We start from the raw sequence: 25,819 nt of genomic DNA on the forward strand, positions 1-25,819 counted from the left end.
AAATTGGGCGGGCCTCTATCTTTGTCAGTACTGATTAATCTGAGAGAAAATTTTCACCTAATCCATCCCTTGCAGACCCACGTGCATGTGGTACAAATACCCAACTTTCGTACTAAATGCAAGGAGATGAGTTGCCAATTGCTTTTTAATTAAACTCCCCTCTCTGCATGTAGTTGAAGGTCGCTAACACATCGACATCCATATTTCACTACTTGAAGTTTCTTTATTTCTACTGTACATAAAAGTAAATATCTTTTCTCTGTAAATATATTGGGTGTCAATTTGGGCAGATGAAAATCCATGTTTTGAGATGATTAATCAGTATTTAATTAGATCTCACTACTCCGCTGCATGTACATAAGCTTTCAAGATTTCAAATTCAAACGCGCTATGAAAACTTAAATGAAATGGCTGGTCTCGCTTTACCAGCTTCAGCTGGTATCTAAGCACTCCTAAAGACTAGCAACATTGAAAGATGAGGGGGTAAGTAAAAAGAGAAGAGTGTGAATGAATTATTTACTAATTAGCGCAAATATATATATATATATATATATAAGCCAATCATGTCTGTAATAATCTCATTCCTCATCTCTTCGAAGATGGCATCTCCTATCTCCATCGCTATCTCATTTTTTATCTGTGGCTGGAATTCACTCCACCCTTCTGTTGAGTATGAAAAATCAGAACGTATCATTTCGGTTATGTTTGTTTCGTCTACAGATTGTTTACCCCATGAGTAAATCCGCTCACAGATAATCTTCCCAATCTCCTCGGTCCCTAAGAATTCATGATCACCCTGATGCCTTCTTCCCTTCCTTCCATGAGTCTCTATTGTCTCCCTTATGCAGTCAAAAAGAAGCTGTCTTGTTTGCTGCCACACCCTTTTTGTCTTCAAGTATTGGGAAGAACCAGACCCACTAAGCTCATGAATTGCTGCATATCCAGTGGAGCTGTATTTCTCCTTCGGTGATTGTACAAGTAATTCCAATAGAGAAGCCGAGACTATGGATTCTTCTGTAACTTTCTTTGATAGATTAAAGCTCGTATCCTTTTTGCTTCTTGCTTTGGGGCAGCACTGCACTGTTTTGTTGTTTGATGAACAACAAAAACAAGTGTTCTCTTTCAGCATTAGAACAAGGAAGGAAAAAAAAAATTATTATCTTATCTTAATGTAAATTTAAGCAGACGGAGCTTGCAAAGACTAACTCTGGTTTTGGAGTGGGGAACCTCTATCACAGGATTCTTCTTCTAATACTGACACCGGACTGAGTTGTTTTCCATCTTCAACGACGCATCCCCATTGAAGTTTATCATCCGTATAAGCCTGTTAGCTTTGTGAGTAATAAAAGCTGAACCACATGTTTATATATATATATATATATATATATAACACATCGCGGGATAGAAAGTATAGAAAGCATATAAGAGAACCCCCTTACCTCTTGTTCTTCTTTCAGATTGTAAGTCTTAAAGGCTCTGAAAGTTTCTGCAGGACAAGATGAAATGTTCTTTCTTTGAGAGGACAGAGACTCTTCTGCATCGCTTTCAGAACAGGAATCAAATAATGTGATGCTGCTGGCAGAGGAAAACCTATCAAGTTGTTTAGCTGATTGGGTATTTGCGCCTCCCATCGCAGAGACATTAACGCCTCCATCTTCAGAAGCTCTGCGATCGCAATTTGATAATTTCCGGTTGTCACCGACAAAAACAAGTTTGCTGAATACTAGCTTCAGGACCTTCGGATAGTGGAAAATCCCTTTCCTTCTCTCTAGTTCTAAACCACAACTGCCCAAATTCTTAGAATGCGTACGTGAATTGAGAGGGCAGCAATTATGTCTACTGGTTTCTGAAATCGAGATTCTCTTCAGATACCCTCTTTCAGAAAGGTATTCTTCTAGCTGAAAAGGTTCTTGTTGCTCTTGGAGAAGCTCGCCGAGCTTCCTTGCTTGGCCTGGTTTGGAGAGGGAGGATACCAATGCCATTAGACCTCCCAGATAAAATGGGTTAGAAGAGATGAGGAGTAGGAAAATGTGGTTTTAGGGGTTTGTCAGTGGATAGATGAAGTCATTGAGGTGGTGGAGACTTAATTGGGATAGACAAAACGTATCCGTCAGTTTGGGACCGGATCATACGCAGCATCAGAGACAGTAATCCTGATTTAACATAAGTAAGACTTTTTTTCTGGTTGACCTTACGCTGCGTTTGGTTGCGAAGAAAATGAGAGAAAGATAAAATAAAATAAAAAGATTTGCTTTGATGAGAGACAAATAATATTTTATAAATTACAATAAATAACAATAATAATCAACTTCATATTACCGGTTGCAGCCTCAAGAATTATAAATTCATCATTTTTCATTTTTAGCTGCTTCTTGCTTTTGATTTTTACATGTCGGGAAGATAATGACTTGGATGCAATATTTTACACCAATTTGCAGTGAGTGATCAAAACAATAATGTGGTATCATATTATTAATACATATCTCCCATCATGCTGACCAAATCAATATTTGCATGTTCTGTTTGTACCAAACTTTATAAAAATGTCTCTCGTTAGAATGTAATCGATCATGTGGGTGGACCAGAGTTTGGGCAATGCTTGTGTAATTGGACAAGGTAAGTTGGATAAGACCCTTAACCAAGATTCATTAGGAATACTACATAAGATTATTCATTAGGAATACTACACAAGATTCATTAGGAATACTACATAAGATTATATTAATACATCTCTCTAACTTTTGTTTTTCACTTATTTCTTTTCCTATTTTCAATTATATCCTTCACCTCTCTTTCCACTTTTCAACCTTTTTGTGTCCCTTGCCATCATTCTCTACAACTCACTAACCAGAGCTTTCTGTCTCTCTCAGATTTCACCTACAGTGCACGCTAGCAAAGTAATCGATAAGCATAAAAACCTTTTTTTATTTCTTCAAAGAAGCTCAGCGAGAGATTTCACAGGTACCCATACCATCATACCATATATCTGAATTTGGATTTACTCCCCACAGAACGCACCTCGCACCAAACTCAGTACTGAAAGTTGTAGCTGTGCGCATGAATGACAATTTACGAATAGTGAGATGTTCCCAATTTGCTGCTCTAAGTGCTGTGAGGCTCGCGCCCTCTTGAGAGTAAATCCGGACTTATATAGAGATTGTGTAGCCCTTCCAAGTTCCATCCATCCACCAGTTGTTTATTTTTCTTTATCCACAAGCTAGGATTTTGATTCATCGAAGCGGGCCTTTAATACATTTTAACAATCCAATGGTTACAAGTGCATGAGTACCTTCCTGAATCAACGGCCCAACATTAAGTGAAAAGGGAAATTTGCATAATTGTGGTTCGACTATGATACCGGAAGGTTATAATATTGGAAAAGCTTTACACCCAATCAAGAGGTGACCAATAATCATATGAGTAGTTTAACTTTAATTGAAGAGGAAATGTTGCAACATATAACAGAATCAGCAAAGCTCCGACATCTATTGATAATCTGAAACCCGGTTTACCCGTCACCCTTCAATTTGTAACCTGGACGGATAGAAAATCAGAATGCTCAGCTAACTGGGGGTCATGGTTTCGCAGGTTAATCGACCAGTTAGCCTAGCCCTACTCAAATCATGGAAACTGATTTATTTAACTGGGGACCCGGAAAGATCACTGGTTCAACCGCCTAATCCGGTCCATGTCTGGCATCACTTTGTGAAGCATAACCAAGTAGCTCCAGCTTTCTAATTTTTGTCGGGCCCACGTGGTTGGCCATTTAATAGTCATACTTCCTACCACCCAGCCAAGTAGTCAACTACACCAAGTCCTTACCCCACTGCAGTTAACACGCATCAACTCCCCCATACTACATGCAGTGATGCAGGCAATTCTTGTCTCAAACAAGAGGCATGACAAAATTTGAAAACACATGGTGACAACGCATCAATGGACATGTAATGTCCAACACATCTTAACAATGGCCACAGGCATCCTGCTATAACTAGCATCTGTTACTGTGTTTTGACATCATTACTATTTCTACCTAAAACGTTTTGGGCCGATCAAGTCAAATTGGTGAGAGATGTATCCGTAAAAATTGTGGATCCAGACTTTCAATACTCAATTTTTCTTTATTTGTTTCCGTTTGTTACATCTACAACTACTAAGACTGTTAATACTTCCCGACATTAAAGGACCCGAACTCTCAAAAATAGAATATAAATGGGTGCAAAAAAACGATACATATCAGTCAATACAAACCAGTACACAGAATCATATTTTAAGGTATGCCTATTTCAGCCGTAAACAGCCTCAAATAACAGTTATATCTGAGCAGCTAAGTCAATCTTGAAGTTAAAACAGCCTTCCATTTCAGGTCATGGAAAACCAAATCGTTGAATCACTTTTTTATACAGAAATTAATCAAATCTTTGAAACAAGGAAATGCCACAACATAGTTTAAGGGTGATACAGAAATACCCTCTCTACTTGAATACAGCAAAAGAAGCTTCACATAGCCGTCTACAAATAAATAAATTAAACAGAAAAGGTCTCCCCGCTATTTCTTTTCAATTAAATAGCAAAATTTAAACAATCTAATCTTCAATACCCAAGAGTTTTGGATTTTGAACCTGGACTCAGGGTTCTCAAAAATTCTATTTTAGACTTGCATTCACCATGGAATGTCATGAGTGCTTTCTGCCGACGAGCAAAAGCTAAGCTGAACTGTGTAATTTCCCGTTCAAGCTCTTTCCTCTTTTGCACTTCCAAGCTCAAATCCTTTGAGAGCTTGTCCCTTTGGTCGGTAACAAGTTCAAGTTTTTGAGAGGATTTGGAGAGCTTCTGAACAAGGAAGGTTTTTTCTTCTTTCAAAATAGAGCACTCTCTTTCCAAGCTATGGCACTTCTCCTTGAAACTCTCCAGGAGTTTGTTGTTGTGATTGAAATCCTTGTCCAAGATCTGGTATTTTTCCTTGATAGCATTCAGTTCATGACCTAACTTCTCCATCCAACTAGCATTTGCACCTCCAAAATCAAATCCCTTCAATACATGCAACACTCAAATTATAAGACAATAAGAAGCAACCGGCAACATTGAGTTGAAGAAAGCAAGTGATTACAGAATCTTTGTCGTTGGGCTTGCAATGACTCGGAAATAGAAATAAAATTAACAATTGACATTAACTAGAAACCCAACCTATCAAAATATTAAAAAAAAAAAACTAGAAACCTAGCACAAAGAAACCACAGATATGATGTTTTAAGAACAGAATTATAGTATTTTCCTGGCATTACCCTATCAACATGAACCTCTGAGTTAGAATTCAATCTTTAAATTTGGATGGCCTACTTTCATAACTGTATCAGAGTATCAGACACATGGCAAGGATGCGTCTTACTTTTGAGATGAGAGAAATTTCCAAGGTACAGGCTACAGCGCGAAAGTGTATTATTTAGTGTAACTCCCTTGAGAGTTACAAAATTGAGTTTCCATAATATGCATCATAATTATTTTACTGACAAGGCTTACATGACACTCAATCAACAAGGATGCAGTAAGCATAGCATGCCACTGGATTCAGAAGTTTAGGTCTGATTACGCACTCCCAAGAAAGAAGGATCATACAGAACCAAAGAATTTGTAACCTCACACCAATATAAGAATGTAGTTCTCCCATTCCTCGTTCTTTTCGAAAAAGACAAACACCATAAAGCCACATATGAAGCCCTGAAATAATCTCATTGCCAACTTCAACCATCAGTTAAAAAAAAAAAAAAAAAACAGCAAAAGATCTATATATGTACAATCAGCAACTCATTTAGAGTTCCTATCTACTGTAGGCCTTATTTGGAGTTCAGCTTGTTTAATGGGCTAATTTAGAAAGTAACAGAAATGCCAAGTGGAAGTCTAAAATACTTTCAGCAAGCCAAAATCATATAGGTTATGCATTAAATCAGTATCATCCTGGTCTATATAATTTCATTATTACAGCACCTATTAGGGTTTCTAATTTGGGGCTCTTATTTTGTAATCAGGCACTTGCTATCAGTAGCATGCTGGAGCATATTTTGCAGGCCTTTAAAAGGAGTTCCTTTCATTAAAAATCTAGGGAATGCAAAGAATTAATTACAGAATGAAAAGTCAAAGTGTACAATTTACATGGAAGTTGTAAAATGTGTACAGAGGAATTCATACTTGGAATTTGGTTTATTTTTTGCTCATTCATTTTGCATCGAGAGACAAATTTAAGATGCAAGACTTGAAACGTCACAACCCATTCTCACAGATTCACAACCAAGTAGCAAGATAATAAAACTTTTGAAAGAAATTTTTATTTAAGATATTTTCTTATATAATTGCACAATGAACGATGGATAATTTGAGCCATGTTCAATTAGAACAAATAATAACCAAACATCAGAAATCCAAAAAATAAACAAGCCATCCTATTAACAAGATGGTGAATAAAAACAGAATTGGAAAAAGACATAATGATTGTGACTTGGCAGCTACCTCATTTTTGCTAGTGTACACTGGAACCATCAGATGTTGATGCTCGGCAGTTAGTGCTTGCAAAGATGCCAAGGTTGTAGCTGCACTTTTCAACTTCTCAACAAGCACTTTCCATTGTTCTTGAATTGGAGAACTCTCCCCACTTAAAACACTGCATCCATCTTTACCCATTGAGAAATGGGTTTCTAGAGTTGAGAATAGACAGACAGCAATGTCACTTGTACTTGAAAGCAATTTTGCGGTAGAAGATTTTTCATCAGCTACAAAACTCTGTTCAAGTCATCTAAAAGTCAACTCTAAAAGTCTCAAAAACAAAGTTCAAAATTCAACTGCTGATATGCAAATTTTTTACCTGCATCATTGATAAAACGTCCTTATAGATGTCCTTGCAATTTGCTACAGACTCACACAACCTTGGTGGAATTTCTCGTATCAATAATGACTCATGTTGAAGTTCAGATATCTCCTCCAATAGTTGACTATTTAAAAATAGTTGTTCTGCATTATTTCTCTGCAAATAATTCATGGGAACCCAAAAAAATGCTTGTGAATAAATTGAAACCAAGTATTTCTTTTATTACATAGGAACAAGCAATTAAAATGCGAGAAGTTGGAAACTAGATCATAGAACCTTAACTGAAAGCATAAAAGTCAAAAGTCCATAATTAAAAAGGAAAAAAATATTAAAAAATGTGAACCCATTGGAGTTTTTTTAAAGAAGGAAAATGCGAGAAGTTGGTATATGAGCATCCAACGAGTCTCCAACAGTTATTGTCGGTATATATGAACATCCAACAAGTCTATGACAGTTGTCTTGATTATTGGAGTTTTTTTATTATAGTTTATTAGTTTTACAATTTTATTTTAATGCAGTTTTGGATGCCTAGAAAACATTCTATTCTTGGTTTAATACCTAGAAATACTTGTTGGTGCTGATTCCAGAAAGATCTATTACATTGACCTGTTGGTCAATATATTTTGCATTGCCCCGAAACTTCAAATCAACCATGACATTTCACACTTCAAAAATGCCAATACATCTTTAACTAAGCTATTATACCATACACATGTAGTCTACTTATCTTATAGAATATAACTCGCAACAAACAGAAGAGAGCAAAAACCTTTGTACCGATTACTGAACACTATAAATGCCTTGCTTTTCTGCTGGAATTAATACAGTTCGCAAACAACAGAAGATACCAAAAACTTTGAGTAAGAGAACAAACATATGAATATTAAATCACTAACCTCAAGTTCATCTTTCTCTTTAATAACATGTTCCAATTGTTGCTTGAGCTTTTGAATCTCCTCTTTGTAATAATCAATTGAATAACCCTGGAAATATTCTAAATCAATCAAAAACAAATAATACATGGTTCTAAGTGACTAGACAACTCATCTAAATCAGCATTAAAAGATCTCATAATCACACCCAGCCATCTTGCAAAACCAAGTTGTGTCTGTGCATTACACTAGTAGAGATACAGAAAAGTGAACACAAGCTTTCATCTTAGCAAATGGCATGCTTTCCTAAATGGAAAATGAAGTAATCCAACTGAGGCAACAACAATGAGAATGTTTTAGTTGAGACCTAACTATGATGATTAAACAAATGCAATCCAGACATAATTTGTCTAGTTATTGTTATGAAAAAAGAGAGGATGAAAAATATCAGAACAAAATAGCATGTGCAAACCAAGTATAAGGGAGACATTTCAGGAAACAAACTCACAGGGGAAGCATCAATTGATGGGAAAGAATGGTTTTCCCTAGCTGGAGTCATTTGAAGTGAATCAAGGTCGGTTGCCTGGCCTTTATTGAGCCTCAACCACAAGTCTTCATCAGCAACATTGCTGAAATCATCTGGAATGGGACTAGTGTCAAGTGGCATTGAATAATCTGATCGTTTTGCAACAAAGGTATTAGGAGCTGCTTTAAAGCAAGGGGTCCTGAAAGCATCTCCTTGAAATATGCTATAATTGTCGTTGCTATCTTCCTTAAGGCTCTGTCTTACAGAAACAAGTCCCTGTCAGCAGACAATCAGATCCAGAAAGCACAGAAACAAAAAATAATTGCAAAATAAGAATCAACAAATGAAAGAACAAAAACAAGGGAACATACTGCACTCTACCTTGTTATAAGGTGCTTAATAATTCTCTGCATTGTAGAGTTTAAAATGCTTTCTAATAGCCTCATCTTCACTTGTAACTAGTGAACAAAACTCAGTATATGAAACTTATACCTTTGTATTTTCTTTGAGACCCATTATCTAAAAGTAAGTCTTGAAGTATTTAGCCAATGTTTTTGTATTTGATTTAGGACATTTTATTTAAAAGAACAGGAAACACACCAATGTAACATCTTGAAACCCTTTATGTTGGGTGTTGAAGCCTAAACAGACAAATGTCATTCATTAATGCTCAGATTACCATCTGTTGAGAGAAATATTGTATTTTTATGGGAGAAAAAGGGGCTTCTGTGTAATTCTGATATATTTTGTTGCTTATTTAAGCTAGTCTGCTAGTGGTTGTGTGAGATTAGGGTTTGAGGAAGAGAGAGTGAGAGTGAAGCCATGTATCTCTTGTTCTCATAGTGGATATTTTTCCTCTCCTCCAGTGGATGTAGGCTACCAAGCCAAACCACGTTAAATCTTGGTGTTCTCTCTACTTCTCGGTTTCTCCTTGATGTGCCATTCTATTTTATGTTAGTTGACATGGTATCAGAGCTATTTTATGTTGTTTAACACAATCCAAGAAAAACAATCAGCAAGAAGGCCAAACAATACAAATAGGACAGTAAAACAGACCAAAGAGCTGAGCAAGAGAAGCAATATTGAGCACTGGGAGAGAAAACTTATGAGACCTCTGCTAAATGGCAACGTATTTGAAGCATCTGAGTGCTCTGCTTATATATTAGATGATGAAAAGTATTAACACTCTGATGTAGGACCAATCGCTCTTATACCAAATTATATAGGATTGACAGTTTTGATACCAAACTGATGTAAAATTGGAATGACTCAACAATGAAGCTAGGAATTATGAAGGTACCCATTGACCAGAAGAAAGTTAATGGAAGATTTTTAGGGCTAAGGGAAGGCTTAAAGGGTTAGAAAGGTGTGAGGTGAAATTGTTGAATATTGCAAATTCTATGGGAGGATGAAAATAGAAAACTTAAAAGCTAAGCATAGGGATAGAATATGAGAGCAACTAGAGACTGTTTGGCACAAATTGACAAAATTGGCAAAATAAGAAAATGTTGGGTTTAAAACATTTGATGTAAAATAAAGAAAAACTTACTTAAATTGGTTTTAATGCTTTGAAAAGCTAAATGAAAACCTTTAATGAGAATTTATGAGTTGGTGGCAAGTCCTACTAGAAATAAGAAAAACAACATTTACAAAATTGTCACTATCATAAGAAAATAACTCTTAAAGTGCTTAACCAATGACTGAAACTTTAAACACAACTAAGCTATGACTAGACAAATCAAACTACTAAACAAAACAATACACAAAATGACTAAAATACATCTACTTCCCTAAATACAAAAATACTCAAAAACCCAAATTTGCCTCCTTTTCTCCTGCATCATACCAATTTAATTGTTTCCTATAACGTCATTTTATGTAACAAACATGGCCAATTTTCTCTTTTTTCACCACAAAAGCTTAGAAGGAAGAGTTAGAAATGGCAAGGTCAAAGCACTTCCATAATGAGATGATTAAAAGCATGGAAAGACATCAATGAATTGATACAGTTTTACTAATCAATTGTAAACTAAGTATATATGGACTGAAGTTTTCCATGACTACTAGCAAAGGAAAAATGAATGAGTGACAGTATAGCTAGGAGTGATCATTTCTAACCCAGCCAGACCCAACACTTCAAGCCCATCCCAGCCCACAATATTGTTTTATGTTATAACCTATTTAAATGCATAGGCTCAAACCCGGCTTGGTCCATGATCACACCTAAGTATAGCACCAGTAAAAAGAAATCAGTAACACATCATAAATATGAAGGTCAGAAAATAGGCTTTTTTCATGTTAAAGGAGTATTAAGACTTTGAGTGCAAGAGACTAAGACACAGACCATCCACAGACATCTCATACACTCTGCACTGGTTTGCAAATGTATCACCCTAGTTTTTATAGAGAAGGTAAGTTATGGTTAAAAAGTATTAAGCAATTTACCTGCTCCCAGATCTCAAGGCTTTGGTATTGACGCTGTGAGAAAGGGTGTCCATTGCTGTTCTGTTAGCCAATAATGAAATATTTGACAAAAATAAGCAACAAAGTATGTTGCAGGTAAGTTCACAAACCCTAGAATTATCAAAAGAAGAAAAATGAGTATTACTGGGAAATAGCTATTCCCTGCCTAAGCCACACCTGAACTGAATTTCTGTCTTGCTCTGAGCAACTAACAAGACTACTGAGGTTGTCTATTTTCATCTGTTGCTCCTTAATACACCGATCCCGTTCTTTATGTGATTTTCTCTCCTCCTCTAGTTCCATAGCAAGTTTTTCATGCTCTAATTCATACTGATGAAAAGGATAATAAAGTTCAGAAGAAGGCAACAGAAAAAAATACTAACAAATAAGTTAAAGAAATCTAAAACCTGCCTTCAGCATTTCATTCCTCAGTTTCAAAATCTCTTGCTCAAGCACCTCTGCCCGGGATCCCTAAACAAACAAAAAAATGCTATATTTACTGGATGATAAGACTCTAACAAAATAAATTTAAAGGATGAACCATCACCTGAAGCTTCTTACGCAATTCCTCAATCTCTAACTTCTGTCGCTTCAGTAAGGCTGCATCAGTTAGGATCTATGACAAGATACACTGCAATTAGGACATGATGAAATAATTCAAGTGCAAGCAAGACATTTGGACCTAAACTTTAGAGACAAAGTTCAAAGGAAAGAAGAAATGAAAATTCAAAAGAATTGAGAAAAAGAGATAGCAAAGCCAGCACCACTTCAGGAAGGAAAAAAGGCCAATTCCATACTTCACTGCAGAAACAGATTCCATCCAAATAAATAAATGATACTAAATTGTAAATTAATGGTGTGTTCTCCAGTGTGAATTGTTTTTCTCGTTGTGAGTTCTCAAAACAAATTAATACCATATGGGTTTGAAAACAAATTGGTTCTCAAAACAAAAACATAGAAAACAAGCTCTTGGTTGTATATGTGTTTCTTGTTTCCAAAATTGAAACAAAAATGCTTCCTCAAATTTCTGATTTAAGGATCATGCTTTTATGTGGTGATTTTTTATCAGAAACGGGCTTTTATTTGGTGATTTGATATCATGTTCTATAAAATATATAATATCAGTACCTCCAGAAGAATTTGTTTTTGTTTTAAAAATTAATAATAGATTCCATAAACGTAATATTTACCTTCAGAAATTTATAATTCTCTTGCCTACGTTCCTGAATTCTCATTTTTTTTGAAAGGTGACTTTTTTTTATAAAAGAGGGAGAGGAACCCGCAAAATCTATACAAAAAGAACAGCCAGCATCTAAACACTATACATCAAAAAAGCTAACTGGTACAAAGTCGTTGCCATATGTATTATTCTGTACCATTGATTACAAAAAATAAAGTATGAAAAGTTTAAAAACTCCCTATGGGATCTTGACCAAAAAATCATTTGCCATTCCATTTGCCAAGAAGCACCTCCTCCATCACCATTGAAGATTCTTCTGTTTTCTTTCTATAGGTCCCAGCAGATTGCAAAGGGAAGCAACTTCCACAAAATGGACCCTCTTCTGCTAAGACCTTTGAAAGACCAGGCAGCCAGCAGACTGTGCACCACACTTGGCATCACCAATTGGATCCCAAATGGTTGAAGGAAAAGGGACCAACAAAAATGTGCCTAAATTTTCTCATTTTTATCAATGACTATAATTTTATTTTATACTTTTAAATTTACTAAATGTTTTTACATTATAATTTCTAAATAATTGTGATGGATCATGGATCTATGAAATTTCTATATCATATGCAAAGCTATATAATATTTAAAAACACAAAAGCATGAGCCATGATACTAGAGATTTTAGATGCATGAAGCATATGCCTTAAGATGTGAGGCTTAAGCCTTATAGGATATGAGTGACCAATTTTTATAAAAAGCAACAAACTAATAGAAGAGTAAGTACAGAAAACTGAATAAAAGAAAGGAGTATTAAAATCACATTCTTAAAGATCATTTAATAACTATTGAGGAGGTTTCAATATTAAATAATACCACAAAATGGCTTTAAATATGTTAAAGATAAAACAAGCACATGTTTGGTGTATACATATACAAATACAAACAAAAAGAAATAAAAAAAAAAATTAAAAGACCCTTATTCAGAATATCATGAAAATAACTCCTTGAAAACATTCTTCACTTTAAAAATAGCTTTAGTATTTTCAGTAAACAAATAGAACATCATCAGGTATCCTAGAAAAACATATACAAGGCACTTTCTTAAAGTGTAAAGGCAAACCAAATCTGGGTAAGTAACATATTTACCTCATTTACTTGGACACAATTTGTAATGCGTTTAGCTCTGCTGGCAAACTGGAGGGTTCCCTTTGTTTCTTCTATGTGAATCTAAATGAATTAAGTACACCAAATAACAAACTTTTTGCATTAATGATAAAAAAGCTTTCCACATGCAATTTGGTAATAGCAGGCAAAAAGGTATTAAACATGAACAAAAAGGGTACCTCCTCTGGTGCTACAGTACAAATGATTGAAGTTTTAGCATTACCACCAAGCGCAGGTTGGAGTATGCGTGTCAGCTTACTATCACGATACGGAATATGTCCCCTGCATCAACAGTCCAGTCCTTTTAAATAATATGGATTTACCAGCACAGTTCTGATTTTGAAGTATCAAGTACTTCTGCTTGCCTATCCATCCAAAAAAAAAGTACCTCTGCTTGCTCCCATCACTTAATTTGTTAATGACATTCCCAAGAACCATTAAGCTCTTATTAATGTGTTTTCCTTCCTTCAAACGTACTCCACCAGCTCCAGTTTTAGCAATACGCTCAGACCCAGCTAAATCTACCAAGTTCTAGAGACAAACCAGAGAATAAAAGATACAAAAAAAGGTAGTGCCATAAATAAGCAGAACAAAACAACCATATGATCAAAAGCAACTAAACACGAAGAGAATCAAAATAAACAGAAAAAAAAAAGTTTAAAGAAAACATTTGCAGCGATTAGTAATATTTTTGTTGATGAAAGAATTACAAACCAGGAAAGACACACGAACAGCATCTGAATTTGAATAATCACTAGATGTTGTGTCCTTGCCCTTACTTTCAATGACCTAATTCATAAATAAAACTAAGTGTCCATAGGGGGACCAAGAATAGCAAATGATGCATACAACAATGAAGCTTCCTTTCAGAGCCAACATACCATCCTAAATATAGTGTGGGATCTGCTACTTCGTGCATTCATGTTTGTCTGACCAAAGTGCCGGTTAACTAGAAGAATCAAATTTTGGAAAAAGGAAAACATTCAAATTGTATATAACAGAACAAACCATTTAAAAAAAATCCAGTTAGAGTGCATATATCATCGACAGGATCAGACCTTCCCCTAGTTCGATGAGCTTAATGACTTGCTCAGCATTGTTCACAATTTCTTCTCTAAGACCTGCAACAAAAATACCCCGCTAGAAAGCAAGAAAAATCAGTAAGAGTGCATGATATAGAAGGTGATATAAAGCCAAATCCTCCAAAGCTCACCTCTAAACTCTCATGAACTTGAAGTTTCTGATTCTCAGGGGCAAGAAGATCATTGATTTCTTCATTATAAATTTCCATGTAAGATACTCGAATCAGAAATTCTCTGTCAATTGCCTGCAGATATTAAAAATGAAATGGTGAACCCGCAGCCACAACCCTCAAAGTCTTGCAATAAATGCATCAATTTCCAGAAAATATCAATGGTACCATCTGAATGTTTTGGAAAATATCTTTAACAGCAAGGTGAATGATTCCTGGATCATTTTCACGACCATTCATAGTGAAAGTCTTGCCACTGCTGGTCTGTCCATAAGCAAATGCAGTTCCTGAAAAAATCCACGATGGTCAAAATCAAAATGTCAAAACCAAACCAAGTCAGAGATTTAGCAGCAATTTCGTCCCATACACTAGTACCATCAATAAACAAGAATTTTGTAAGCATTACTCTAAACAGTTTCCTTCAATTGAAATGCAGAGTATAGAAATTGCTCCAGGTTAAGTAATTAATTGGATTCTTAAGAATTGTGAAAAGATGTTAGCCAAAAGTTCAAAATTTTCATTCCATGCAACCTCAAGTAATCCATGCTCTTTCAATACACCTACTTCACATAGTCTTGCATTGCCTTATATTTCAAAAAATGCTCTATATCTGGGTGTATCTTGGTCCAAGTGAGGAAAGAAATGAACTTCCATCCCATTCAATCGATCTTCATATATTTAATGAAATTAAAACCCATCCCAATACTTTCAACATCGAAGTAAGGTCAAAAGGCAACGAGAAATAGGGACACAGAAGACAAGTAAACAATTTAAATTGAATGTAGTTTATATTCCCTCTCTAAATCATTCAAGTTCTTAGAAATTAGAATTTAGAAAGGCAACTATGAACTCTCCTTCCGAAGAAAAGAGAAGTGCTGAAGTGCTATAAACAAGAATTGCAAAAAACAAGGACTGTGGAGACAATCATTTCGTACTTCCTTTTTTACCAAGGAATTACATCATCAATGAGATCAAATTACAAGACCTTGGCCATACATTTAACCATGTCTTCAAACATTATGCCCAAACAATATCAAATGATGTAGAGAAAACGAAATGGGGAACATCGGAAGTAGCTCGTACCATTAAAACCCTCAACAGCAGCTCGAATAATGTCTTTTGTAAGAAGCTCATAGACCTTGGCATTCGTGCAGTTTTGATCAAATACGTGATCTGCAAGCATCATTGATGAAATTGAGGTCTTGATATACGCGTATACATAATCAACTTTCCAAATAATTTAGAGAAAAAGAATGTAATTGAGAACGAATTAGGAAGAAAATACCGAAGTATGCATAGTCAACTTTCGAGATAATTTACTGAAAACTAATCAGCAGAGAATAATTGAGAAAGAATAAGATGGAGAATACCAAAAGCATAAGATACGCCGGAAATAGGGGTGCCGAAGGGCTTGTGGAGAGAGATCCGGTTGTCTTCGACCTTCCAATACAACCCATTGGAGACTTCTTGGCTCACCGGAGGTCTAACCCTAACTGCTACGCAGATCTTCTCCATCCCCACCTCCTTTGAGTCCTCCTGTCTAGTCTCTCTAGTCTCTAATCTCTACAGAGCTGCACTATTCGACGCTGGTTTTCCAAGCTTTCTTTCAAAGTTCAAATGGAAAACCGGCGGGCTACTTAAACATTTTTTATTTTATTTTAGGTAAATTTTAAGTCCCTGTATGAACTATTTTTCGCGATTCACATCCCCTTGTTTTCGAATCATGAAAAATAACCCTTCCTAATCCTCGAACCCAAAAGAAAAAGACAAATAAGTCCTTCCTGTCACCGTTCCGTCAATGAGTCGGCCATATATAATTTTTAAATCCCGATATTTTTAAAGCTGTGTTTGGTTTGAAAGAAAACAATCTTTCCATCTATTACGGATTTTGATATTACCAAAAATTTATAATAATGATTCTCTGATTAAAGATCCATCAACTAGTTTTTGATCTGCACTGCCCTTTTCCGTTCCCAATCCAACATCTACTAGTTTCAATTTTCACATACATTGTTAGACTTTTTTTCTGAAATACTGAAATATCCTTCTTTTAAATTATTTATGTGCAATTGTTAAAAGGAATAATCTACACCATGATTTTCAAAAACTGACCCAGAAATGAAATCACTTTGACCACCAATTTTTGGGTCAAATGGTCTAACCATTTAATCCAAATTCTGGTCAAATGGTTTTAGGGTTTAAAATCAGACCTGGAGCCATGATCAATTCACGGGTAGAAAGGTAAATTAAATATTACTATCTTGAATTCTGGGGGTAGTGGTATTTAGTCCTCGAAACTTTCATTTGTGACAAATACACCCTAAACTTTCAGATTCTAATATTTTGCCCCCTCTCCATTAATTGGATTTATTAAGGAAATTAATTTACTAAGTGTTGTTTGAGATTTGTATGAATGAGAGGATAACATTTTAAAATGACAAAAAATTATTTGACAAAGCACAATATATCCTTTTTGCTCAAACAAAACTCTTGCTACAAGAAGGGAGGAAGAAACATAAGTAAGGGGTTTATAAAAACATGCAAGAATATGTGCAAAATGGTCTCGCAAATTAAGGTAAGGGTAAATCGAGAAGTAGAGATGTTTAGCAAGCACATGAGGATCATGTGAGAATTTTTCTTCAAGGTTAATCGAATGGAACACTAACGAAGAGAGCAAAGTGTAGGAATCTGAAAGTTTAGAGGGTTTTTGTACAAATAATAGCTTAGGGTGCTATGTATTACTACTACCTTCAAAGTACAAGGTGATAATTTGTAAATTACCTTCAAAAAAGTCATGTAAATGTCATATATACCACATTAATTTGATGACCCACTTGTTTGGAACTTTAAAAGGTCAACTGTCAACAAAAAAAATATATATATATATATAAAGTAAATTTTGAGACTCTAAATTACATCTAAGTAGTTTCTCAAACATACGTATATGTAATTATCCATATTTAAACACACAGACACGCATTAATCCCAACCAAATGATACAGGTACTGACTATAAGTCGGAGCCAAAGTTTTAACGTCGATTGATCTCAATTGTTCAAGCATCATTTTTTTTTTTCAATAAAAGTCGAACCATGTAAGGCTGTGTTTGGTTTGAAGGAAAAAATAAGGAAAGAAAGGAAAATGTAAAAAAACTTTTACAAACCTCATATAGGTTTTCCTATGTTTTCCTTCCTTTTCCTTTAAACCAAACAAAGCCTAAATAATGTACCAACATTTCATCTAATCTAATAATATCCAAATGATGTCTTCAATCAACCTAAAGATCTAGGTATCGAAAACAAAATCAGCCTGAAAATCTATGCCATCAAACTGTGTTTTTCCAATCATCAAAGCGATGTACCAAATAAGTTCCAATTAATTAGCTTTTCATCTTTTTGCTCGTCTCCTCGATCTGGTGCAGTAAAGAACAGTGCAATGGAGGGTCAAATCGACATTGGAGCGGAGGCCTACTTTACTATTCAATAAAGACATCTTGGCACTGTGGGTAGTGCTTTCTCTTGCTAAGAAAGAGGTTTCCACTTTCTTTATTGGAGATTGCCCAGACTGACTTCTTAGCCTATTCATTACTCAGGTCGATTTAAATCCACTAGTGTTTCCTTGCTGAATCATGGAAGTTTCAGAAATGTAATCGAGTCTTATTAATGATTCAGACTCGATTTCAGCTCAATTCTAAAATTGAAATTTTAGACCCCCATAGAGTCTGGTTTGGAATTGGAACAGCTAGCTTTTTTTATTTTTTATCGGAATGGTTCCACCCTATCTTGAACCAGACACACACGCACACCACATTGACAGCAAAATATTCCTCGTAAAGGTTGGGTAGAAACTAGAAAGAGCAGAATAAGGCAAACAAACCTTATACAAGTACAAAGAGATCATGATCTCTGTTTTGTCACTCTCTTACTTTCTTGCTTTCTAACAAAATCGTGCATATTTCTTCGTCACAAGTGTATCCATGCATCAGTTGTCTATCGAACCCGTCAAGAAAAAAAAAAAAAAGGAAGAAAAGTCATTTTATCTTCCTTGTAACGACAGGTGGACCCTCGACCTGATAAGAATATTTATTCTAAGAACTTGCGCATGAAGGAATCAATCATCTCATCATCTGGTTAAATACTCGTAGATGCAAGGGAATCATCTCATCATCTGGTTAAATACTCGTAGATGCAAGGTGCCTTTCACAAATCAAAACTATCCGCTCTGAGATTGGGTGCACCCGTAGCTACTAAGACCTTTCTACCAACATTCAGTCGGATGCAATCAGTCCAATCACATTTCTAAAATCTTGGACCGGATTCCTACACAGGTTCAGTTTGTCTATGAACAATTTGGATTTGGATTTTGGATCAATGTACAGAAAATTTAGTTATCTTTTTTGCAAATTTGTGAGATGTTAATTAATGGTTCTCAATTTGACTGTTTTATTTATTTATAAAAAATGATGTGGTTCCCACCTTATATCAAAGAATCTGTAGGTAGGAGGGTTCTTTGCTTGGGAGTAAGGTAATAAGAAAGATGCTGTGGTTCCCACTTTATACGAGATGATTGATGTAAAGGGAAGGTGGTGCAAATTTTCATCAGTTTTTAAATGTAATGTAAATTTTGTATTATTAATAAGTGCAAATAAGACCAAAAAAAAAAAAAAAGAAATACATATTTTGTATCAGATTCTGACAGAAGTGCAATATGGGCTGGCTTGAACTGGGCTTATGACCCAAAATTTGGGCCCGGCACAGCCCGGACTCTGAGCCTAAAATATAATAAGCTCAGGCTGGGCCTAGCCAGCGAGGTTTTGGGCTTATAACATCAAATATTGAAAATTAAGTAAGTATTTATAAATATTATATGTAATACGTGGAAAGAAAATGTTCTGGGTCCGTGGGTCGGGCTTAGGTTGGCTTTGCAGCTATGTTGTAAAAGAATAGGGTATGAGGCTATGATCTTCCACACATTGTTGTCTATATATACTTATGTAAGCCCTTCATTTTAATTCATAGGTGATGTGGGATATGAGACAACCCTCCTCTAATGTTGCATTTACAGACACTATCGAGTGCAGTGAGTGTTGTCCCATGCCCAACATTGCCTATGAGCTATGAGTTAAAATGATCGCCAACTTTCGAAAACAAGTTTGTTTCTTATATGTGAGTTGATTCGTGTCAACTTATGATTACTTTTAATATATATTAAAAATTTTATATAAAATACATATTTGTATATGTATAATATATAAAGTATATATAATGTATAATATTATGTAATAAGTATACTATTTTATAATTTAAATACTTTAATATATATTGCAGGTCAGGCTGGGCCAGGCCGGGCCAGGCCAGGTAAAAATGGTAATTCCTAGGTATAAATCATAATTACAAATGGATGGGTGCAAAACTGAACCGGATCGATGCAAATTCAGATTTGCTTTGCACTGCAAACAAATAGAGGCAAAACTTCAAAGCTTTGAGTCCTTTTACTAAAGTTTAAGCTTAGTTTGGAAATAATACAAATACAAATATGTACAGTGCAAATGCATACAAAATATAAGGTTTTGCAGTCTACACATTTGTATTTGTATTGTATATATTTATATTTGTACTCCTTTCAAACTGAGAGAGTATAAATACAAATATGTACACAACAAGTAAATATAAAATAATATAAAATACAAGGATTTACACTCTACATATTTGTATTTGGAAGGAGTACAAATACAAATTTGTAGAGTACAAAATCTTGCATTTTGTATTATTTTCTATATATTTGTATTTGTACTCTTTTCAAACTGAGCTTTAGGCTCCATTTGGAAGGAATACAAATGTAAATGTATAGACGCAAAATCTTGTATTTTTGTATGTATTTGTACTGTACATATTTGTATTTGTACTCCTTTCGAACTGAGCCTTAGGTGTAATTCAAGCAAGACATTTTTGTTACAACAGAAAATAAAAATGAACTCTTTTGAATGACTTTTAGGCTACATTTGCTCCGCTCTAAAATGAATGGAAATGATTTCAGGCCAAAAATATACTTTCATCCATTTGACCACAGAAAACTTTGTTTTGCTTGCCAATTGCATCGAACAATTTAGAAGGGACTGAAAGCTTTAAAAATATATTACCAAAAAAAAAGAAAGCTTTCAAAATATATCCAAAAACAAATCAATGTGTTTGGATCTTAATTATTTTAATAAATGCAGAAACCTTCCTTTGTTATACATGGAGAAAAGTGACCATCAAAGGTGGATAGGGGGAAGATACCCTGACTTTTATATGCCTCCAACTCCAAGTAATTCCATTCCCAAAAGTTTTGTTTGATTTGAATAAAGGCTTCAATTTGGTGTATCGAAGGATTAAAAAAAATATATAATGTCAAAAGATTTTATGAATCGTATAACAAAAAACGACCCCAACCTTATGACAGACTTACCTCAAATACATGCTAACCATCTGTATCTCTATGAGGAAAAAAAAGAAAAGAAAAAAGCTTTAAAGTTGGAAGTTCCCCGATATATCATTCTCATGTAGGTTGGTGATATGTGGTTGATTTTTTTTAATTTCTTTTGAAGGGCTATTAGGGGCGGATTTGAACCAAGCTTAGCCGAATAGTATGAAGCTTGAGCTCGGTTCGAGTTAGAACCTTAAGCTCGAGTCAAAAACTGTTAAGCTCGGGCTTGGCTCAGTTCAAGTTCGATTTTAGAAAAAATGTTTTATAAAAATAAGAAATTATATATAAAAATATTTTTATTTGATTATATATATATACGAGCTTGACTCAAAGCTCGGTTGAAACCGAGTCAAGCTGAATTTTTCAGGACCCGAACTCGAATAGCTCATGAAGAGCTCAGCTTGTGACCACCCCTAACAACAGGGGGGTTCCAAGGGATTCAATCTCAAGTCTTCGATACAACCAGTAGGAGACCTTACCAATGCAATGGTTGGCACAGGGTTGAATTCAGATAAAAAGTAAATTTGTTGATTGTTCATTGGCGGAATAGCAACGTATCATTAAAATACATGTTTGAAGAATATCCTATGAATGGTGATAGAGAAAATGAAACAAACAAATGGATCATTACGTGGGAAGATTTTCACTTAGGCAAGTAGCTCATCAAAGATATATAAATTTGTACAAACCAAGAGGATGTTTGATATTGTGGTGTTGAATACTTTTATTGTCATGTAAAACATTTTGACTTTTATCAAATTAAAATCTTGTTTGGTTGGGTTGGTTCAAATACAATTGTTTGTATTACTATTTATCTTGGTTGCATAAGAATCGTTTTTTTGGAGGAAAACACCATTTGAGGGACATTTCAACTTGGGGTATCCCATTGGCACATATGTATATTAAACAATAATAAATAATTGTGTCATTGTATTATGTGCCAAAACTAATACACTCACTATGATATTGTCAAACACACTGATCACCATAATACCAAACAACCTCAAAGTCTTCTGCAGTAGAATAAATTAAGTTGATGTTCAAAATATTTTATACCTTAAAAATTGTTGGAATTGATATATGCTGAAATATGAAATTTCATCATCCAAGAACATCTAACATACAACATGTGATAAATTAAAGGCGTTGTCCATGCCCCTAGTACATTGCTTTTAAAAAAGAAGGATATGAAACGAGAAACCGTACTGTTCTTTTACTAGAGTTGGTTGGACCGGGTTGGGTTGACCCTAATTCACCCCTTAATCTTTCGTTTGCAGTCCCTTTGCTAATGGCAATGGAATGGGGATCATATTCCCTATCCCGACCCCAATCCTTATTGGAGATAAAAGTTATCTTCCATCCTCAACCTCTAAAGAAAATAGATTCTGTATGGAATCCAAATTCTCGATTTTTTTAATTAAAAATATAAAAAAAATCAATTTACTTAAAAAAATTAAAATATAATCAGAGTTAGAACAGGACAAGATATTCATTTCCCATCCCATCCTCGTTCCTGATCACTGATCAAACCCTTATTAATCACCATCCCCGCCCCCATGTTAATCTCCATCCCCAACCCTATCGGGTCGGGAGGCCGGATACCCGGCGGGGATGAGGAAATTGCTATCCTTACTTTATGGGTTGGGCTGAACCCAATATAATTAAATAATTTGTTTAACATTGTTCATTACTATGCGGGGAATATTCATTGCATGTCTAAGTCATTAAGTGTCTTTAGTTGAGTGCTAAAAGTAGTCAATTAAAAATTATATTTTAAATAAAGTTATATTATTACGTCCTGATCCTGTACAGATGCACTAGGTTAATTTCCTTTTATTTTATTATTTATGGCTGCCAATCAGTGATAAATCAGGGTAGATCTCTCAATGTGTGTGTGCCCATAGTCCATAGATAAAGCTAAAAAGACAGGTTGGGTGCTATAGGACCCTTCATAATGGCGGGGCCCCATATCTTAATTTCCACTTCTTCAAATCCACCGTTCAATAGCTGCCACCATGAGATCAGCTTAACACATGATGCATCTGGATGGCCTTGACAAGTTTGATTGTATGTGGCTCAAATATCAGGTGATTAGAGCTCATGGTCATGCTGCTTTTTCCGTGTAGTCGCACCCTTAGATGGGAATCAGCCCAATCTGTGCATTACGCCACGTGGCAAGTGATGATCCCCAGAGAACCACTTGGAACTTTTCTTTCTTTCTTTTTTTTTTTTAATTCTTTGTTAAAATTATATATTAATCCAATAAAAGTTAAAATAATAAATTGATATTATATTATAAAAAGAGTGGTTCCACTTCCACTTCCCACACTCTCTCTACTTTATCTGAATTCTGAACTTCATTTCTCTTTTAATGGATGATGGATGTCGTCAAGTCTCAACTCATTGGGCGTTTAGTCCATATATATTAATGAAGCCAGGTCGTGGAGTGGAATCTTCCGTCAGGCCAAATTGAGTTAGAGATCCATTTGAAGAAAGTGGGAGATACTTATTGTCCATGACTTCCCATAAATCCATTTATCAGATCATGGTGCGAGATAATGGCATAATGCAGTATTATTTGATTATGGTTGTTGGATGGACTCACGGTGTTTGGCGAAATGTTAAGGATGAGAAGACAAGTATGAACCCAAAGCGATTGTAAGATTCCAAACCTCCAAACAAGGACTAAAACGAACGCTGATTAAGCAAAACTCAAAACTCAAACTTGAAATCTTTACATAAAACATTAATAATAATAATAATTCGTCTTAATTTCATCAAAACCTCCTAATCCTAACTCACTTCTCTTTTTTTCTTTTACCAAACCATTATCTTTTTTTCCAAAGTAGCCAAAAAACCTGCCACTGGAGTGGGTCTTTTCGCGCCCCGGATTTTTAATGTACAGTAGTAGTCTACTAGTAGATATAGATATAGAGAGAAAGAGAGAAAGGGAGAGGGGGAGAGTTGCAATGTTTCCATCTGAGTTCCTGTTTTTAGGAAATTAAATGGAAGTCATCGTTATTGTTATAGTTAAGCTATTAATGAGGGGATCTGCTGGGAAGAGAATTGTTGGAAGTGCCGGTAACGCAGGATCCGGCTAATATCCGACAGTCTCTGTCGGAGAAAGACGGATTCCAACCGAAGTCGGTCATTGTCTTTCCGTATGAGGTAGCAGTTATGAACAACGATGCCCAACCGATTCGTCATGTCTCGATTCTCGATTCTCAGCCGGTTCACCTGGTTTCTGAGGTCCTCTAAGTGCTTCTGTTTTCGCATGCGAGATCTCCTAGCTGATTCCCGGTTCGATTTCATCCGCCTCTGCCTCCGCTCGTCCACGGCCAAAACCGATGGATTCGGTTCGTCTGAACCGGAATTCGAATTCGTGGGATTGTTATTGTTATTCACCTGTGTCTGTGTGGGGGAAGGGGACATGGGTTCCCGACTTTCCCAAGGTGTGAACCCGCCTTCGAAACTCGGCCAGGATGGGTCCAGCTCTAGCAACATTCTCTCGGGAAGAAACATGGCTGATGGATGGGCTATGCCAGGCTATTGGCTACTCTCTCTTTCTCTCTCTCTAAAAACCAAAAATTGGGGAAGAAGGAAAGGGGGAGAGGGAAAAGGGAAGAAACGAAGCATAGGGGAGCGGTATTTATTGACGATGAAAAGTATGGATACGGGCCCCACGCTCGACATACCTGGACTCTGCAGCAGACAGTCTACGGTAGGTATCTCCTTACGTATACAACTTTTCTCCCCCCCCTCAAGTGACGAGGTGTCACTGATCGTGCGGTCTCGTTTGTGTGAGGATTTACAGATGAGAAATTGGTATGGTATGAGTCATGAGTGTATGACATAAGCTGGTGGCCGTGGGACCAACCAAATATTTAGCTTAATCCCGAAGAAACAAAAGCGTGGGATCCATATGGGCACGTGCATGTGGGAGGCGCAGAGTTTAGGGGAGAGTTACTTACCCTTACGTGGCACCACGTGCGCAGCTCGGCGCCGGCTCTTCGAGACGTCGACCACGACCAAACCGGCTAAAGCGAAAGAGAAGGGGCGACTCAGCGACTGGCGAGACGTGAGTGCGACATCAGGGATCGCACTTATCACAGAGAGAGTAGAACTGTACTGCCGACACTGTTAAAGCAAAGATGAGTAAGCTGAGTTTGTACCCTGTAGCCGTGATGGTGGGCATTTTAGTAATTCGCTGTTTTAACAAAAAGAGATATTCAAGGAAATCACGAAACTCAAGTAATTAATAATTAAATATTTAACAATTTAAAGTACGTGAAAATGACCATAACATCCCTCAGTTGGAATCCAGAGACAAGGAATATTTCATTTTTTGAAAGGTGATGGTCAGGGTGAGGGAGCGATCACCGTTTGGACGTTGGCTTTTTCGTAATGTGCAGTGTAATTAAAATCGAACGGCAAGCGAGTGCTAAGATTTGGTGAATGGGTGTGGGATTACAAGAAATTGATAGTATAATATACACATTAACAATGACATAAAACAAAATCGAATGGCCAATACTGAAGAATTTCGGTAGTAGTAGGAATGTCAGGAGGTTATGTAGTTACGTCCAAATCTCTTTTTATAAACATTGAAATCTAGTAGAGGGACTAAAAGTATGAAAAAGGAGTTGGTCGGCCATGATAACATAATAAATGAATAAAGTGGTTGCTTATCATACTTCATACATACATACATCAATCAATCATCATTCAACCGATAACTTTCGTCTTTCTATTTCTCATAAAACTCCCTTCTCTTTCAAAAAAATTATCAATATAGCTCTCTAACTGTAACCTTCATCCTTCGTGATCACAAAGACCAGAGTGCGCATCTCACTGACTTGTTGGTCATGGTCATATATTGGAAACATCTTTGATACTTGTATTTATTATACATAGAGAGAGAGAGAGATATTCTCAATGAAGGGTGGGATATGACTGTGATATCCCAATTTTGACTTTATAACATGTTTTAGTTATACATTAGAAACATCTTCCATTTTTGTATGTTATTATTAAGGTTTTAAAAACCA

The 25,819-nt window shown here is 35.8% G+C and overlaps 2 protein-coding genes and 1 long non-coding RNA gene across 5 annotated transcripts; 1 reads left to right on the plus strand and 2 right to left on the minus strand.

Annotated features, from left to right (window-relative positions):
• Positions 1 to 297: 297 nt before the first annotated feature.
• LOC148850036 (uncharacterized) lies at positions 298 to 2,137 on the minus strand. The gene is made up of 3 exons (XM_088946639.1): positions 1,440 to 2,137; positions 1,207 to 1,324; positions 298 to 1,080 (listed from the first exon to the last, which is right to left on the minus strand). The coding sequence occupies exons 1-3, from the start codon at positions 1,980 to 1,982 to the stop codon at positions 524 to 526; spliced, it is 1,218 nt and encodes a 405-aa protein (XP_088802765.1). The 5' UTR covers positions 1,983 to 2,137; the 3' UTR covers positions 298 to 523.
• A 2,201-nt stretch (positions 2,138 to 4,338) lies between these two features.
• Positions 4,339 to 15,951, minus strand: ZCF125 (P-loop containing nucleoside triphosphate hydrolases superfamily protein). 3 transcript variants are annotated; one of them, XM_088947874.1, is made up of 19 exons: positions 15,678 to 15,951; positions 15,391 to 15,480; positions 14,476 to 14,594; positions 14,269 to 14,382; positions 14,114 to 14,195; positions 13,937 to 14,004; positions 13,770 to 13,844; positions 13,444 to 13,586; positions 13,235 to 13,337; positions 13,038 to 13,118; positions 11,268 to 11,336; positions 11,132 to 11,191; positions 10,898 to 11,050; positions 10,703 to 10,762; positions 8,240 to 8,512; positions 7,756 to 7,842; positions 6,857 to 7,015; positions 6,505 to 6,774; positions 4,339 to 5,031 (listed from the first exon to the last, which is right to left on the minus strand). In XM_088947874.1, the coding sequence occupies exons 1-19, from the start codon at positions 15,820 to 15,822 to the stop codon at positions 4,594 to 4,596; spliced, it is 2,589 nt and encodes an 862-aa protein (XP_088804000.1). In that variant the 5' UTR covers positions 15,823 to 15,951; the 3' UTR covers positions 4,339 to 4,593. The 3 variants fall into 3 exon arrangements, with proteins under 3 accessions (XP_088804000.1, XP_088803999.1, XP_088804001.1); XM_088947873.1 differs by having other exon boundaries at positions 8,240 to 8,533; positions 15,678 to 15,926; XM_088947875.1 differs by lacking the exon at positions 4,339 to 5,031 and adding an exon at positions 5,521 to 5,718 and having other exon boundaries at positions 8,240 to 8,533; positions 15,678 to 15,926.
• Positions 15,952 to 23,724: 7,773 nt separating this feature from the next.
• On the plus strand, positions 23,725 to 25,057 carry LOC148850038 (uncharacterized). The gene is made up of 2 exons (XR_016098935.1): positions 23,725 to 24,492; positions 24,586 to 25,057. It is a non-coding gene; the product is annotated as an uncharacterized LOC148850038 (long non-coding RNA).
• The last annotated feature ends 762 nt before the right edge of the window (positions 25,058 to 25,819 follow it).

Source organism: Nelumbo lutea, chromosome 5 (genome assembly GCF_056320005.1).
Source record: "Nelumbo lutea isolate HS-2025 chromosome 5, American lotus-T2T, whole genome shotgun sequence".
Taxonomy (NCBI): Eukaryota; Viridiplantae; Streptophyta; class Magnoliopsida; order Proteales; family Nelumbonaceae; genus Nelumbo; species Nelumbo lutea.